The sequence below is a fragment of the Malaya genurostris genome, chromosome 2 (assembly GCF_030247185.1).
Source record: "Malaya genurostris strain Urasoe2022 chromosome 2, Malgen_1.1, whole genome shotgun sequence".
Taxonomy (NCBI): domain Eukaryota; kingdom Metazoa; phylum Arthropoda; class Insecta; order Diptera; family Culicidae; genus Malaya; species Malaya genurostris.
In genome coordinates this window covers 157,347,574-157,364,407 of record NC_080571.1, presented here as the reverse complement: position 1 = coordinate 157,364,407, position 16,834 = coordinate 157,347,574, and the positions used below count along the sequence as shown (strand labels likewise).

Genomic DNA, 16,834 nt, shown 5'->3' with positions numbered 1-16,834 from the left:
TATATAAATGGTCCGTTCATATTTAATTAATTTATTAGTTTATCAGGGCCGGAATGTTACGGACCAGTTTAATAATTCAATTATATCAGTTTCATGATTAAATCAAATCAGGGATTTTATCCGATGGCCCAAATAGTGGGTCTAGACATTGTCGAATATTAAGAAAATAATGAACAAAACTAAACCGCTCTTCAAGCGGTTGTAGTGCCTGAATAAAACAGGTATAGATTTATGATTTTGTTTGCAAGTCGAGATAAGCCGCTCTTCAAGCGGGTCTAGGGCCAAATATAGGAATTTCCACATTTAGAGCAATAAAATCTTTCCGCTCAGCTTTCGATAAGGGCCAAAATATGTAAACACACAGGATCTGTCTGAGCCGCGCACCAGGATAAAAGCAGTAAATAATACCTTTGTAAACAAGCAGGTAAAACTAGATGACATAGCTAGGTATCCGTGTGAGCTAGGATCCCGTAATGGATGGAAAGGGAAAACCGAGAATGTTGCGCAACATTTACATTTGTTGTAAGGAAAATACTTGTATATATAGTTAAGATTTCGATAAAATAAATCACTTGTAATTCACTGCAGTCAGAGGGTAACTTACTTGTCCGAAAACCAGTCAAGTATATTTATTTCAAGGTGGATAGACCGTTACAAGTGCTATCCGGCTGCGAAACAATTACGCTAGGCTTCAATACAGAAAACCTCAATATTGGTAGCTGCAGAAAGGAATCTTTGCGGTCAATAACATTGGTGACTCTAGAAGAGGAGTCTATCGTAAGTAATATTGGTGGCTGCAGAAAGGAGTCTCTTCGGTCAATAACATTGGTGACTCTAGAAAAGAGTCTCACCAGTAACATTGGTGGCTCCAGAGAAGAACCACGAGGAGCTGGTCTCTCTTGCCAATACCAATAATTTTATTGAGTCTGTCCGAAGGAACTTTATTTTATTCTGAAAGTTTGACACGAGTCTGAGGCTACCTTCTCATACAAACGATCAGGCGGGTCCAAGCATGTATAATAATATGCTTCATCCATGCATTGAATATTATGGTTGGAATAACTAAATAATTTTATTTTCGAACCGGATTTTTCAAGTAATTTTTTGAGATTATCTTTATATTAATTTTTAAATTCAATTTAGAAACCCTAGAAACAACAATTTAAAACCCCTAGGCACAACATGCGATTTTTTTTCGTATTTTTCAAACTTGAATGAATTTGGATTTGAAGATTTCATTTTTAATTTCATCGTAATCGATCATGTGTTGCACACAACCCTCTAGTTTTTTGCCTCTTTATATTGTTTGATAGAATATGCTCGTCGTTAGCAAATATAGATGCACCGTTACAGTTCTTAGAGCGAAGTAGTAAAAGTTGTTAAAATCATATATTCAATACGAGTGAAAGAAGCCTGTCAATTGAGTCGTCCTCCAGTTGTCTCTAACATTATCCACCCTTTTCGACTGATTTACACATTTCTATGTAGGAAATGCTAAAAGTAAATAACAATACCACATATTAAGGCATAAGAACATCGTTTGTATACCCTAGTTATTTTGAATAATAATAAAACATAAATAGTTATAATAACGAAAATCGATTAATCTTCAATGATAAACGAATGAAACAAATTATTCAGCGGATTATTTTTTTTTATTAGCAAATAAATACAAACACAACTTACTTATTGCACATGTTTATTTAACAATCGGGAAGTTGACACCAACAAAATATTTTTTCACTCATTTACCAAGTATAAACATACACGGAACACAATAAATACAAATTTAATAATCAAACCTTTACTTCGATGGGGTACAAACATTGGAGCAAATTCTGTAGTCGTGCAGTCAGGTTCTACTACTACTAGATTACAAACAGTTTCTATTTGTTCAAATCCATTTGAAGCTACGCATTTATACAATCCAGCGTCACTAAGATTCAAGTTATTAATCCAAATGCATCCATATGCTCCTCGATGCAAATCATTCATGTCTACAATGTGATCACTGTATGTAATGAGATTGTTATTAAAGTACCATTTTAGCTCAGGTTGAAATCCGATCGCCGCACACATCAGTTTGAATCGTCTTCCAGCTAGGGCAGCTCTATTAGTCAAATGTACAGACCATCGTAGTTTATCCCGGTTATGTAGTAATTTACGATGATGAAATTTTGCCAGGTCTTCGCCAAGTTTTGGAGTAGGAGGAAATTGTTCTGGTCTTGACTTTTTTAGTCTATCGACCTGTTGGTCTATAGGAATTGGGTCGTTTTCAATTGCGTTTCGATAATAACTTTTATCACTTCTTAAATCCGTTTTATCTGTGGACTGCTCATTAACATTAGGATCAACAACAGCGGTACAAAAATTTGAGGATGCATTATCCGAAGTTGGTTCAGTTACAGTATATTCCATTGGCAGGGCAACGCAATCTTAATAATGTAGAGATTAAAATTGATACAATACAAATGAATCGATATTTGTCAAATTTGTGATGCATTTAATGTTATTGCGTTTAGATTTTTGGCATGCAGAATTATTAAAACGATAGGCTCTGAAAGCAGTCCAAAACATGCTATGTATTGTCTTTTAGCAACCACAAAACAAGATACTTGATACCCTTTACGTACAAGAAATCCGAAAGTCAATCATAATTAACGAAGTCTAAAATGGAAGAAAATACAGCCCGTAACATTTCACACTAGTCAATCACGGAAGATTTGTTTTGTTCTAGGCTTAAATATCGTTCACACTATTGCCTTACAAACATATTTTGTAGCTCTATTGATGATATAAACAAATATTAAGTGCCAATAAAAAACCTGTTTCATTCTCCTAGTGCTTTTCTCATATCAATCATATTCTCAAACCGAAGATATTGTTTGTGCATTAACTAGTATAACCTACAGAATGAAACAGTTCTCTGATGGCTTAGGCCATCCATAAGGAACCGAAGTGAGTTTCACTTCGGTATTTTAACGTATTTTGTTTCGTTTGTATGAGTATACAATTTTTTACACATGTAATTCCAGAACCGGAAATGATATGTCAGATGCGAATGAAATTCAGGAATTCTGTATGGGATCATAAACATTTTCATTTGAACCTAAGTTTGTGAAAAGCGGTCAAACCCTCTCTGGTAAAAATGAATAAGATCCATTTTTGAATATATGACCACTATTTTCACCATCATAGCCGGAGGAGTACTTTTGAGGCCAGTTTAGAAATTTTTTGATGTGTTTTGTTTCGCTGCTTCAAGTAACGGTATAAAATTTTTAACACACTTTACCATATAATTCCGGAACCGGATGAAATTCAGAACCATTTATTTTTCAATTTTCTAAATTGAAATTTGGTATATATTATAAATCTAAGTATATAATTATAAATCTAAGATTTCCATCAATAATTTGTAGTTGTGGAGATCTTAAAAAGCAAGATGGCGGTTTCCGGTTCGTTGATATTCTTCCAAATCACTATATAATCATGCATTGTACACAATCCGGAACTTTTTAACTCTCATTTGTTTCGCCTATTTTAATTGTTTGGCAGAAGTCAAGCAGTGATTGTTGGAAAATTCTCACAACCAGTCAACTAATACGAACTATTACTTATATTCGGAAGTTTGAAAGTAGCACGTCATTTTTATTCGGTATTCCAGTTATGTCCGTGAGATTACCCACCTTTTTTGTCATGTATATGTCTTACTTTAATTGAGGCGTGTTTTCAAAATGTACCCTATGGGAGACCAATAAACTTTTGATCGTGAATATCTATTATTGTATCTAACGTGTCAACATAATCTAAAAAATCAAAGAGGAAAAACTTACAACCACTATGACGGTTTTGATGTAGTAAGCGACATTTCATTTCTGTGGTATAAACTGGGTAGGTATAAAAGGTTAGTGATATATTTCGGTCTTTCTGCTCGCAGTTGACTGAGCAAAGCCTAAAAATGTGCAAAGCCTACTACGATAAAAGTTCATTTCAACAACTTTTTTCCCTTAAGAGATAGAAAAACGATGTCTTCTACAAAGTTTTAGAACTTCTAACGAGAAAAAACTTTGCCGAAGGAGCTATAGGTCTAACGCAAAAAGTTTCGGATATATGAAGCATTTTCGTTTGAAACCATTTAAAATCAATTTTTTGTACATAACTTCTTTCGCAATTATTTTCAGTGTCTACTATGATCGAGACAATTACTAAAAACATAAAATTACACATTTTCGTTGAAGATTGTGCACGGTTTAGCATTTTCCTTAAAAAGTTATTTAACATTTAAACTTTTATATGCACTAACTTTAACTACTAATAGGAAGCAGGGTCGCAGACCAAAAGGCACATACATATACTTTTTGGAAAGCTTAAATCAAGTAATATAAAGTTACGAAGTGTGTAGGGTGGCCTTTTTAAATTGTGTGAATGAGACAACAAAATATAGAGAGCTTTTTTGACCATTTTCTTAGAAAAAACATTTACTAAAACGATTATTTTTGGTTTATTAAAAGGTGCTTTGTAGGAAATGTTCAAAAATTGGAATCGGTCGTTAGTGTAGCTTTGGTGCAATGGTGTTATGATTGAATATAATTTCATGATGCATTCTTGTATGCAATTGATCAAACTAAAGAAGCATGTTAACGTTCTCATTAAATTTCGAAAAGTTGTACTTATTCTTTTAATAGAATATTCCTTATCCGTTCTCTTAATTCCAATCCAATTCATTTCAAGGGTGATATCTTACACCATTACCAGTACGCTCAAAAACATCGATTAAATTTAAGTCTTCTGCGATTAATTTCTATGTATTGAAATGTGTAAGTGTAGCCTGCTTGAAAAGCTGAATCCTTTTTGTAAAATCATGTCGTTCTACGAAATACGTCCTAATGAATTAAGCCATACACTGAAAAAAATAATGAAGTTCACACGATTTCTAAATAAGTAGTAGTATGAAATGGACATCAGTTGAATAAAAAATTCGATTCAAAACCATTCTCGATGTAAAACTAAATTGGAATACATTAATTTCATTGAATATGGCCGTTTATTTAATTGACGCTTAGTTTTACTTTTACAGTATATTGACAAATGATGTACAAAGAAGTAACTTTATATTAAATTTCTTGCTTCAAATATGCACTGTTGGTGTTGGTGAGAGCAGCGCGGCATATTATTTTTAAGAACACTAAAGAGTTGGTTGATAATACAAATGCTGGAGCATTTGGTCGATGATAATATTTCAATAAAATGCGTGAGTGGTTCAACGTTACATACAGGCGTCCACGGTAAAGTATCAGATCAAATTATGTAAACTATGAGTCTAGACATTTTTTTAAAAGAGAAATGCCCGAACTTGAGTATAAAAACATGCGCAGACTAAGAATAAAGAATAATAACCAACAAAAACAAGTTTGTTTGGTTTTAGGGAATTTGTAACTAATCTGTTGTCTTACTGCAATTATATTACGTTTTCTACTGAAGTCGGTAATATCGAGATTTTTTTGTGATAATCCAACATTCACTTTGAAGAGGAATTCCGAAAGGCTCGGTACTCGCTGAGAGTAAGTCATAATAGTAAGCTATAGTGAAAAGTCTTCTCTTTCGTCTGGTGTTAAAACTAATGCTCTATTTTTATACCTCGACTGCAATTTCTTGCAAATGTTGTTGCCTAAAGGTAACTTATCGGTTGATATCACCAAAAACCGCATGATATGAAGCTAAAAAATTTTATTAATGTAAGGTTTCCTAAGAAAATGGTCAAAAAAGCTCTCTATATTTTGTTGTCTCATTCACACAATTTAAAAAGGCCACCCTACACACTTCGTAACTTTATATTACTTGATTTAAGTTTTCCAAAAAGTATATGTATGTGCCTTTTGGTCTGCGACCCTGCTTCCTATTAGTAGTTAAAGTTAGTGCATAAAAAAGTTTAAATGTTAAATAACTTTTTAAGAAAAAGGCCAAACCGTACACAATCTTCAACGAAAATGTGTAATTTTACGTTTTTAGTAATTGTCTCGAACATAGTAGACACTGAAAATAATTGCGAAAGAAGTTATGTACAAAAAATTGATTTTAAATAGTTTCAAACGAAAATGCTTCATATATCCGAAACTTTTTGCGTTAGACCTATAGCTCCTTCGGCAAAGTTTTTTCTCGTTAGAAGTTCTAAAACTTTGTAGAAGACATCGTTTTTCTATCTCTTAAGGGAAAAAAGTTGTTGAAATGAACTTTTATCGTAGTAGGCTTTGCACATTTTTTATTGCGATCAAATTACGAGGTATATTTTTGTGAATGAGTTCTCCAAACGAACTATGTGTATCGGATCAACGGTTTAACGGCTAGAGAATTAAGTTCACGTTTTTGTCGATTCAAACCACTGTGCAGTGCCTTCGCGGGTCAAATAATTCCTTATCAAAACCTCTTTTTAAAAAAGGACAACCACTCGTTACACGCGCTAAAATCGAACTGACTTTATTCTTTAATTCAGTTGTGTCTACAGCTCATACTGCCGAATTGCACTTTTTAGTGGACGTGTCATCCCTCCGTTCCCATAGGTCGATGTCTTTAGGTGCGAAATGTTCCGTCAGCGTTCTAGTCTGTCCCATCGGTCTGGCGCCGATGCTAACGTGTTCGCAATTCTCGCTGTCCTTGTTCAGATAGTTCCGTTGCTAACTCGTACTTCCTGAGAGATGAGATTCCGTACGAATCACTTCTCTGATTGTCAAATGTCTAATGTTGGGTTGGATATCTGGTACTGGATCTTCGACTGTTGTGGTCGGGGCTGCATGTTGTATGTTTATTGTAGATGATCTATGGATGAGAAATCTGACGAGAAATGCTATACCGATTAAGCTAGGTAGGGACATAATTCCCCCAAAAAGAGTCAGTGCTGGCAACTTTATACTGTTGGTTGATAGCTGGATAACATCTAACTCCTTCCTCGTTTCCAGATGGAGTTTATGTTTATGTGCACATTCACCGCGATTCCGTCTAAGGGTAGTTGTATTGGGTTTCCCGGTGAGGATTTCATTCTTGAGTTATATAAAACATTATTGATACACCCAAACCTCCATTTACGAACTTTATATACTTAAGTTCTTTATTTCATCAATATGTTTTTAAAAAATATTACACATTGATTCACCTGTCAGTCTTAGGACCGAACTGTTTCACTTCTTAAATCGAACTGACTATCTTGTCCTGCCTGAATGTTCGTTAGACCTGACTACCTAGCCCTAAACTATTGATTCAGTGGTTATCCCGTCCGAACATGTCGAATCGTCGATGCGGCGTGGTGGTTTCGGCTGATGCAATTACTAATGGTTCCTGGCTGATGCAACCACGGTGGCCGGATGTCTGCTGCGATGTCAGCGGTTCAATAATTGGTAACAGGGTGGTTGACATCTCTACGCGTTGGATACACTGGCGTCTTACTGCTGGCGCGTACTTTGCTGAGGTCTGTGCGTACGGGCCATATGCTATTCGGGTTCGTCCATAACTTCCCCCTTCTTAGATTGAACCGTCTCGGTTCAACCCTGATTGTGAGCTGTCTGCAACTTTGTCTATTGGAATTCGAATGATTAGTTTCAGCTTAAGTTTGTAGATTTCTCTTATGATGAATGTAACGAAGGTTATGACGAGACATGTGAATAAAACTATGGCTCCAATGTTAAATACTCTGGTCCTTTTTGTAATGGTTTCTAGATGCTCTAGCTTATGACGGTCCTTTTTGTAATGGTTTCTAGATGCTCTAGCTTATGACGGTTATGTACGCGTAACAGTTCCAAATTGTTGATGGGCTCAGATATTAATTCTGATTCATTTACGTGCACTAAATGGAGTGGAAGGATAGTGGGTTTGGTTTTTCCTTTGAAAATCTTGTTGTTGAACTGCGTTTCATTGAGTTTTATGGAGCAATTTTCGAATGACACAAGGTATGTTCCTGTCAGATTTCTTGATCCAAAACCACAACTGTTCTGCATAAGTGTTGGTTCAATGGAGTTTTTTATCAGTACTCCAAGGTTTTCGATTGATTTAAACTTCGAGAGCGTTGATGGCTTTGTAAAAGTACAAGTTCCAGGATTTCCTCGTAATATTGGATGGAGACATTTGTCGTTGGATATGTTGAAGAGATTTTGTATGTCACAAATACTGTTTTTCTCAATGTTATTGCATGGATGTTCTACCAGATACGATTCGTTGTTGCCAATAATAGCGTTGGTAGCGTTTATTGCGATGATTTTGCCGTTTATGGGAATGGTTTCTAAATGAAGTTGTACATATTCTCCTCGTCTAAGCTTGGGAATTTTGATGAGGAATATTATGTCTGAATCGTTATGAAAAGCTACAGGTTCCAGAAACTCATAAGTTTGATCGTAGCTTTCAATTGATATGCCTTGTGATTCCAACAGTTGCGTTGCAAATTCCAGTTCTGGAGGTTGTAAGAACGTTTTTGATATTATACCAAGTTTCGATAGTTGTATTGATTCGAAGATTGTCATCAGCTGGTGGTGGATCATGTCGATGTTGAAGATGATGCTGTGTACGTGTAGAATGTGTTTCCAGTCGATTGGCCTGTCTAAACTCAACCTAGCTTGTTTTATGATGCTATCAATTTCTATAGATTGTCTATAAGCTTCTTTTGTTAAATTGTTAATCCTGCTTTCAAATAACTCATTTACTCTGACCTGTTCATTGTTTTCTTTAATTAAAGCATTGTTTGAATATTTCAAAGATTCCAATTGATTTTCAATTCTGAGTAAATCTTCATTATCAAGGTTTCCCGTTATCATTTTTATAGTAGATCCATGAAAATTGAGAGATCTTTTTGTTTTCCTTCGTTTTATAGTTAGATTTTCTAGTACAAAATAAGCTTGGCTATGTTTTTGTTTTAAAATGTTGACTATTTCGATAATATTTGGATTTTCTTCTAGTTTGTTGATAATTGTTTTATATTGTTTTAAGATAATTCTAAATGGATACAGATTGAATTTATGAATTAGCGTGTGGAAACCTTCTTTAAAAAAAACGGGTTTGGTTTTGAAAGCAACAATGCCTGGATTGTTGTTTAGTTCGATTATTTCTATGTCAGAAGGACTGATGAAATCGCACCACAGAAGTATGATGCAACAATAAATTATAGTAACTCTGGGTGTCATCTTCCAGCTGTAAAGAAACATTAAATTGAAGACAAAAAAATGGGATTATTAATTATTGTTAGGGTAAAATATTTCGTTTTCGTTTTAGCCTAGTTTTGTGGATTTTTCATCCGCTCTCGTCAATTATGTTAGTTTCCCTATTTTCTACTACTTTTAGTTCTTGATATCGAGGTTGGTGTTTTAGATTATTGCGTTTTCTCTCGAAGATCGTGTCATTTAAAGAGAAATTTCCAGGCTCTTCTCTGCTCTTGTTGAGTTTTTCTAAATCTCTGAGCTTCTTTTGTTCATATTTTTCAGAAAAGATTCTGTAGAATATCTCTTTTTGTCTAATTCTTTCTTCTAAATCTTCGGGTACCGTTTCCTCATTTTTAAAGCCAAAGAATAGCTCTTTAGGGGTTAATTTTGTTTGCGAGTGTATTGATTCGTTATAAATAGAGACTGCCAAATTAATTTTTGCTGTTTCTGACAAATCTTTTGTTGTTTCTCTAATACTCAAGATGTTATGCAGTTCTCTCAACGTTCTGTGAACAATTTCAACCGTTCCGTTGGAAGAGAACTGCCCAACACTTGTATAATGGTACTCAACATCATTTTCTTCAAGGAACTCTTTAATTGTTGTTGAAGTGAATGATGCTTCTTGGTCCATGACGAGAAGGGAAGGTTTTCCAACGTTTGAAAAGAAGTGAGTTATAGCTTTAAGTATGTGTATAGCGTTGCGTGTCCTTAGAGGGATCGCCATTGTTAGTCTTGAAAACTTATCGCATAATGTTAGATAATGTTTGTTATTGATGATAAAAATGTCCATATGTACAATTTGTAACGGTTTTGTAGGTGTTGCTGTTAGTTTATATTGTTGTTTATATGGCCTTCTTTCATACTTAGCTGTTTGGCATAACCTGCAAAGGTTGATAAATTTGGTAATTTTTGATTTCATATTCGGGAAAAAATATTTTCGGGATATGTGGGATTTAGTTTCGGTAATGCCTCTATGGTTTGCGTTGTGTTGTCTTTGGATTATTAGGTCTTGTTCAAGTTCGTCAGTTATGTCTTCTAGTAATTGTTGCGTCCAGAATATTTTAAATGTCTTCGCTCTGGAGAAATAGTTCTTGTATATTGTTTGTAAACTACACAGTACCTTTTCGCTACAGTAAATGCCGGTAGTGCACCTATTTGTGGCGTATTCCTTCAAAATGTTGATTAATGAGGCGGGACCGAAATTGGTCTTTTTGATTATAGTTCTATGATAGTTTCTAAATAAGGTTAGAGATTCTTGGCTATCCTCGTTCGCTTCTTGCAGAATAATTTGATTTCTGAAGTCGTTTAGAGGCCTAAGTGTCGATGGGATAAAGTCGCTATCGTCGGTATCCGCAGAGTGTTGTGTCATGTCGTCACTGGAGGAGGAGTTTGCGTTTATTTCTGTTTGCTGTTCTGGTTCAGGTTCGATACGAGAAAGTGCGTCCGCATTTGTGTTTAATGTTCCTTTTTTGTACTTGATTTCAAATTCAAGTTCTTCTAGAGCAAGTTTCCAATGTAAAAGTCTTCGGTTTAAATCATTTTTCTGTCGGAGCCACACGAGTGGTTTGTGGTCCGTGCGTATTTCAAAATGGGTTCCATAAATGTACGGTCTAAAATGTTTTGTTGCCCAAACAATGGCTAACAATTCTTTTTCAGTAGCAGAATAGTTGCATTCTGTTTCATTCAAAGTTCTTGATGCGTATGCAATAGGGTGTTCTTTACCGTCATCGAATTTTTGGGACAAAACTGCTCCGAGTGCGAAGTCGCTTGCGTCAGTTTCGAGAATAAATTTCTTGTTAAAATCAGGATATTTTAAAATGGGATCGGTTGTCAGTAATCGTTTACAATCATTGAAGCAGTTAATGAATTGTTCGTTATGAATAATTTTTTCATCCTTTTTTAAACATTTCGTTAAAGGTTTAGTTAGTTTCGCGAAGTCGCGAATAAATTTCCTGTAATATCCAAGTAAACCTAAGAATCCTTTGATTTGAGTAGTGGTCTTTGGAATTGGCCAACCTAGAATTTTTTCAATTTTATTCGGATTTGGTCGAATGCCGTCTTGGGTTATTATATGGCCTAAAAACTCACATTCCTTCTGAAGGAACTCACATTTGTCTAGCTGAATTTTTAGATTAGCTTGAGAGAGTGTTTGAAGAACTTTGATTAAATTGTCGAGATGTTGCTGAAGTGAATTACCAAAGATTATGATGTCATCTAAATAGACTAGGCAACACTTTCCGATTAAATTTCCAAGAATGTGATTCATTACACGCTGGAAAGTTGCTGGTGCGTTTTTAAGTCCGAAAGGATTACGTATGAATTCAAAATGTCCTTGGTGCGTTCTGAAAGCGGTTTTCGGCCTGCCCTTGGGATGGACTTCAATCTGGTGGAATCCAGATTTTAGATCTAACGTAGTGAAGTAGGTACTACGACCAAGCCTATCGAGTATTTCCTCGATTCGTGGGATTGGAAATTTGTCATCCACGGTTTTTTCGTTTAATTTCCGGTAATCTATGACAATGCGCCATTTCTTCTTGCCGCTAGCATCAAGTTTCTTTGGAACGATCCAAATTGGAGATGTCCATGATGAGATGGAATTCTGGATAATTCCATCTTCCAACATTTCGTTTACTTGCTTCTCGACTTCAGCTTTGTGAACCTGGGGGTATCTGTATGTTTTCGTGTGCACTGGAATGTCGTCAACTGTTTTAATTCGATGTTGGATTGTGGAAGTGCAAGACAATTTTTCTGAATCTTTGTGAAGGATTTTGGAATATTTAGCAAGGGTTTTCAATAAAGCAGCTTCAGAGTTAAGATGACTACTTCTAATCATTTTTTCTAATTCTGCGTAGGGTGTGTGAGATGTTTGATGCAGGTGATTTATGTTTATGTTATTCACCTCTGCTACCTGTATTGTTTTTGCCGGATGCGTCCAATGAAATGTCACGGTTTGGCCGAAATTTCTTATCGGGGCGTTTACGAAACCTTTTTCTGCAGGATACAATCCTGACTGGATTACTGCATTGTCTATTTTTATATCATTAGGAAGGTAAACGTTGCCACTGTCTTGAGAAACAAGGAGTTTAATGATTCTCGTCGAATTTTCAGTCAGTGTGATCTGCGGCGGACCTAATTTCCTTATTTGCATGGCAAGTGTTTTTTGTGGGAGAACTAATTTATGATTGCTCACGTCAATAAGAGCTTCTAAATCAGAGAGTGTTTCATAACCAATGATACCGTCGAAAAATTTATGAAAATTTAAAAGGTAAAAATGAACTTTTTGTTTCATACCGAAAAGTGTCGTAATAAATTTTTTATCAGCGGAATGTTGCCCTGAAGTGTTCGAGATTCGAATGGTTTTGCATTTTTCTTGTTTTGATTTTGGGATCAGACGGGGAGAAATAAAATTTTTGTTTGAACCACTGTCTACTAGTAATTTTGCATCTTTGTCAAAGAGTTTAACTGTTACATAGGGTAATCCATTTATTGCATTCAGGTCAGCGCGTTGTGAGGAAAGGTAATTTGAAAATTTACACCTGATTCTTCGGCTTCTACTTCCTCTTCGGTGTCGCTTATATCTAATTCGTCCTGCTCGGCATCGTGATTGTAAATTCTGTTAGAACGCAACGATGGGTCTATTTCCATTGGTGTCGTTTTTTTCCTGTCTGATCAATTTTTGTGCCGGGTTGAAGATTGTGCTTCCGGGTATTTGTTGTATGATTTGTTAAAAGGCTTAAAATTTTTGTTGGAATTAGGTTGTTGCTCGAACGCTGCTTAGGTGTGTGTTTTAGTTTTCTCTGCATTTTGGAATCTACACAAGAATGCATAGGCATCCTCTAAATCACTTGGTTGAGCAGTTTGAGCATATCCGAAATATGGTTTACTGAGTCCATTTATAAAAGCAGCCAAACATTCTTGTTCTAGAAACTGGTTTATTGCTTCCCAGTGTGCCAAGTATGTTTGATTTTGCTTCGCTAAAGATTTCATGTTAACCATAATTTCTTTAGTGCGTTTGTAATAAATGTGTAAAGATTCGGTCATTTTCAATGACCAGAGTTGTGTTTGGTAAGTCGCAATGTTATTAAGATCACCATAAGCACTGTGTAACATGTCTGCTACCTCCTCGAAGGTAGTAGGGTTTCCATTTACACATATCATGTCTCGGACTTTGCCTTCGACTTTGGTTATCACCGCCTGTTCGTACACGGCAAATAGATCCGGTGCTACGTGTGGTCGACATAAATTTAAAGCTCTTTTGGCTGTGTCTAGCCAATGAGTCAATTGTTTTTTATTCCCGTCGAATGATGGAATCATCCGAATTGAATCAGGAATTCTAAAGAAGTCAATGCGGCGTTCCTCCATTGCGGGAGCTTGCCGTTGTTGTTGTTGCAGTTGTTGCTGCTGCTGTTGTAAAGTGCTATTCTCCATTTGGAGAGCACCGATTCTTTGTTCCAAGCTTTGAATTTGGTCAAAGATGGCTTGCAAATTAACGTTTTCCATTTCAGAGAACTTTAAGGCTCTTACTTTTGGAATAGGAATGAATTTGGGCATAAAGTTTTTTTGTAAAAGAAAGGGAGAGATTACTCACGGTTCCTCGTTCTTGAAGGATTTAAATCCACCGCTTTAGTTGAGATCCTCCAATTGATTGACGCGAATCGCCTACGGGGTGAGGGATGGCTTGCGACGCTTCTCGATGAAACTTCTCCGCCGGTCAACCAACGTTGCGGGTTGAACACTAATATGTTATTTTTACTTAATAGTAAACTTTCACTACACTAGTTGGAGTCTCTTCACTAAGTCGTAGAACGAGCCGTACGACTGCGCCACTTAAGTTCTTTATTTCATCAATATGTTTTTAAAAAATATTACACATTGATTCACCTGTCAGTCTTAGGACCGAACTGTTTCACTTCTTAAATCGAACTGACTATCTTGTCCTGCCTGAATGTTCGTTAGACCTGACTACCTAGCCCTAAACTATTGATTCAGCGGTTATCCTGTCCGAACATGTCGAATCGTCGATGCGGCGTGGTGGTTTCGGCTGATGCAATTACTAATGGTTCCTGGCTGATGCAACCACGGTGGCCGGATGTCTGCTGCGATGTCATCGGTTCAATAATTGGTAACAGGGTGGTTGACATCTCTACGCGTTGGATACACTGGCGTCTTACTGCTGGCGCGTACTTTGCTGAGGTCTGTGCGTACGGGTTCGTCCATAACTATATATGTATGTATGTATGCTTACACACTCACTCGTTTGCGTATATGTGTATATATTTATACATATAAATGATCGCTTTTACTTCACCAATATTTATATGTATTAGGAAATACAAATATTTGTACACATGCGAACGTATTAATACATATATACATATATAAGTTACGTAAATGGAGGTTTGGGTGTATATAACTCGAAATTTCTGACGAGACGACGAATAGTCCGGTCAGGGGTGGCATTATGTATCTCGATTCGACTGAAATTTTATCGAATCGACCACGTTTCGTATTATGGTTCTCGATTCGAAGTCGATCATCGAGCTTCGTTCGACTTCACTCGAAGAAGTATTAGATTATCGAGAAGTTTTGGCATTATGGAACCAAAACAATCGAGCTCGTAAACGACTGAACTCGATAAGAAATGGTCGAAAGCCTTATTACTATCGACTATGAGTTTTCGAATACGTTTCTTTTTTATTTAGGTAGTTATCGATAACATCTTAGATTTTCATAAACACATTAGTATTGATAATCTTTATTTTAATGCATTGTTTTGTATATTGTTATATATATTTTGTGTGTTTACTTAAAATAACAAAAGTAAGTCTAAACTGACCTATGCCCATTAACTGTAGTTTGTCATAAAATTGTTGAATCCTGTGGAATGAAAACGTCGCTCAAACGGATTGTAGGAAAAAGCTTATTCGCTCGATAACAATGAGCAAATAATGTTTTTACCCATATATCTAACTCAAGTAAATTGAAAAATTTGTCCAAACACCTTGAAAGTATTTAGAATATGCCAAAAGCATCACAATCTCATGCTATTAGCGTGTATTTGACTCTTCAATAGTACATAAATAGATTATGAATACTACAAAAAATGGGTTGCTTCTGGTATATTAGCTAAAGCAATATCCTAATAAATATGATAAAATACTATAAAGAAAGCTGCAAAACCTAAAAGCCTTTGATTAAAACTACACATATGGATGACGTAAATTGTATTAGACTTGAAACAACACATGAAAAATACAGATTTTTTTTTTATTATAATTTCAAAAGTTCATCGATAAATTGTGTACAAGAACACGCTTGAAAAAATTCTTTACGTTTTCAAATGGAGTGGAAACGAATTTGCTTCTTGATTTAAATTTCAGAAATGTGTTCATGTTAATTTCGTGCGGCAACTTAAAACCGCAGTATTACAAACAGTTTGCTTCTTTTCAGTACTTGAACTGAATAAATGTAATCGAAAATACCCAAACAATAATTCAGTTTAATTTTTTCATGATTGCAATGTATATGGGTTTGTTTACCTATGTAGGTTATGACCAGATATGCCAGATATTTTCATAGAAAATCTGTATTGATTCGTATAAAATATCAATATTTATCTGTATTCGCTAATAAAATGAAATTTCTACAATACAATTATGTTAAAAGGTGCTATTCCAATAGATTATGATTATAGAGTGGTAGATTAAATTTCATATCTTATATTATATCCATCGACGAAATTTTATAGTTATTTCCTATCAACAACAATTGAATTATGGTGCCATATACTTGTCTAATTTAAAAAAGTTCACTTCATAAGTTGAGATGGATTTCCAAAACCCAATATGCAACGTCAAGTCAGGTAATACAACTGTCAGTCTGGCAATAATGTTTCATGATGCCAAAACTTGTCTAACTTTTAAGTTCAATTTAGTTACAAATTTTAATATAATTGAATTTCAGTGTTCTTCATTAAATATCTGAACAAAAAATATATATATTAAAAAGTGATCTGTACGTTGATTCCTAAACGTTTATCTCGTCATTGCAATCAAATAATAATAGATAGCTCAAATACTAATAGATAGTTTAATTTTTTTTCTTAATACTTTTGGTGAAATGTGTAGAAATATGTATTGAATTTAAGAAATCTGTACTCTGTATTAAATCTGTATGCGCATGTAAAAATCTGTATAATACAGATAAATCTGTATAAATGGCATCTCTGGTAATGACAGTTCGAGCGGCGTCAGTCGAAATCTAGTACCACATTGTTAGGATCTCGATCACGAGGACGAAAGCGATACGTAATGCCTCAGTTCAGTCGAATCGACTTCAAAAATAATCGTTTCGAGCAACTCGATTCGAGATGCATAATGTCAGCCCAGGTTTCTGTTTGTTATGCCACAATTTGATGATAGGGTGAAATTTTTCATTGTGTTTATGAACAAGTGTTGGTTGTCTAGAAACAAAACTTCTTTTTCGACTGGGTTGACGGTGAAATTACAAGTTGCCTGTTCTCCTTTCAATAGCTTCGGTATGCATGTTGAATTGTCCAAATTGATATCGTTTGCATCGAATATAGTAGGTTCGATTGAAATTATGGAATCGATGATCTATATGAATTTGCTTATTTTTGTGAATGATCGGGTATAGAC

The 16,834-nt window shown here is 35.2% G+C and overlaps 1 protein-coding gene across 4 annotated transcripts in view; it reads right to left on the bottom strand.

Annotated features, from left to right (window-relative positions):
• Positions 1–16,834, bottom strand: part of LOC131430372 (myosin light chain kinase, smooth muscle-like) — a 1,014,414-nt gene that overhangs the window by 882,296 nt on the left and 115,284 nt on the right. For 2 of the 4 annotated variants that reach the window (XM_058595295.1, XM_058595297.1), the window contains exon 2: positions 1,803–2,435. The exons of the other annotated variants lie outside the window; for them this stretch is intronic. In XM_058595295.1, coding sequence (XP_058451278.1) covers positions 1,803–2,435 — 633 coding nt within the window. The remainder of the gene's footprint in view (positions 1–1,802; positions 2,436–16,834) is intronic. 4 annotated transcript variants of the gene reach the window in all.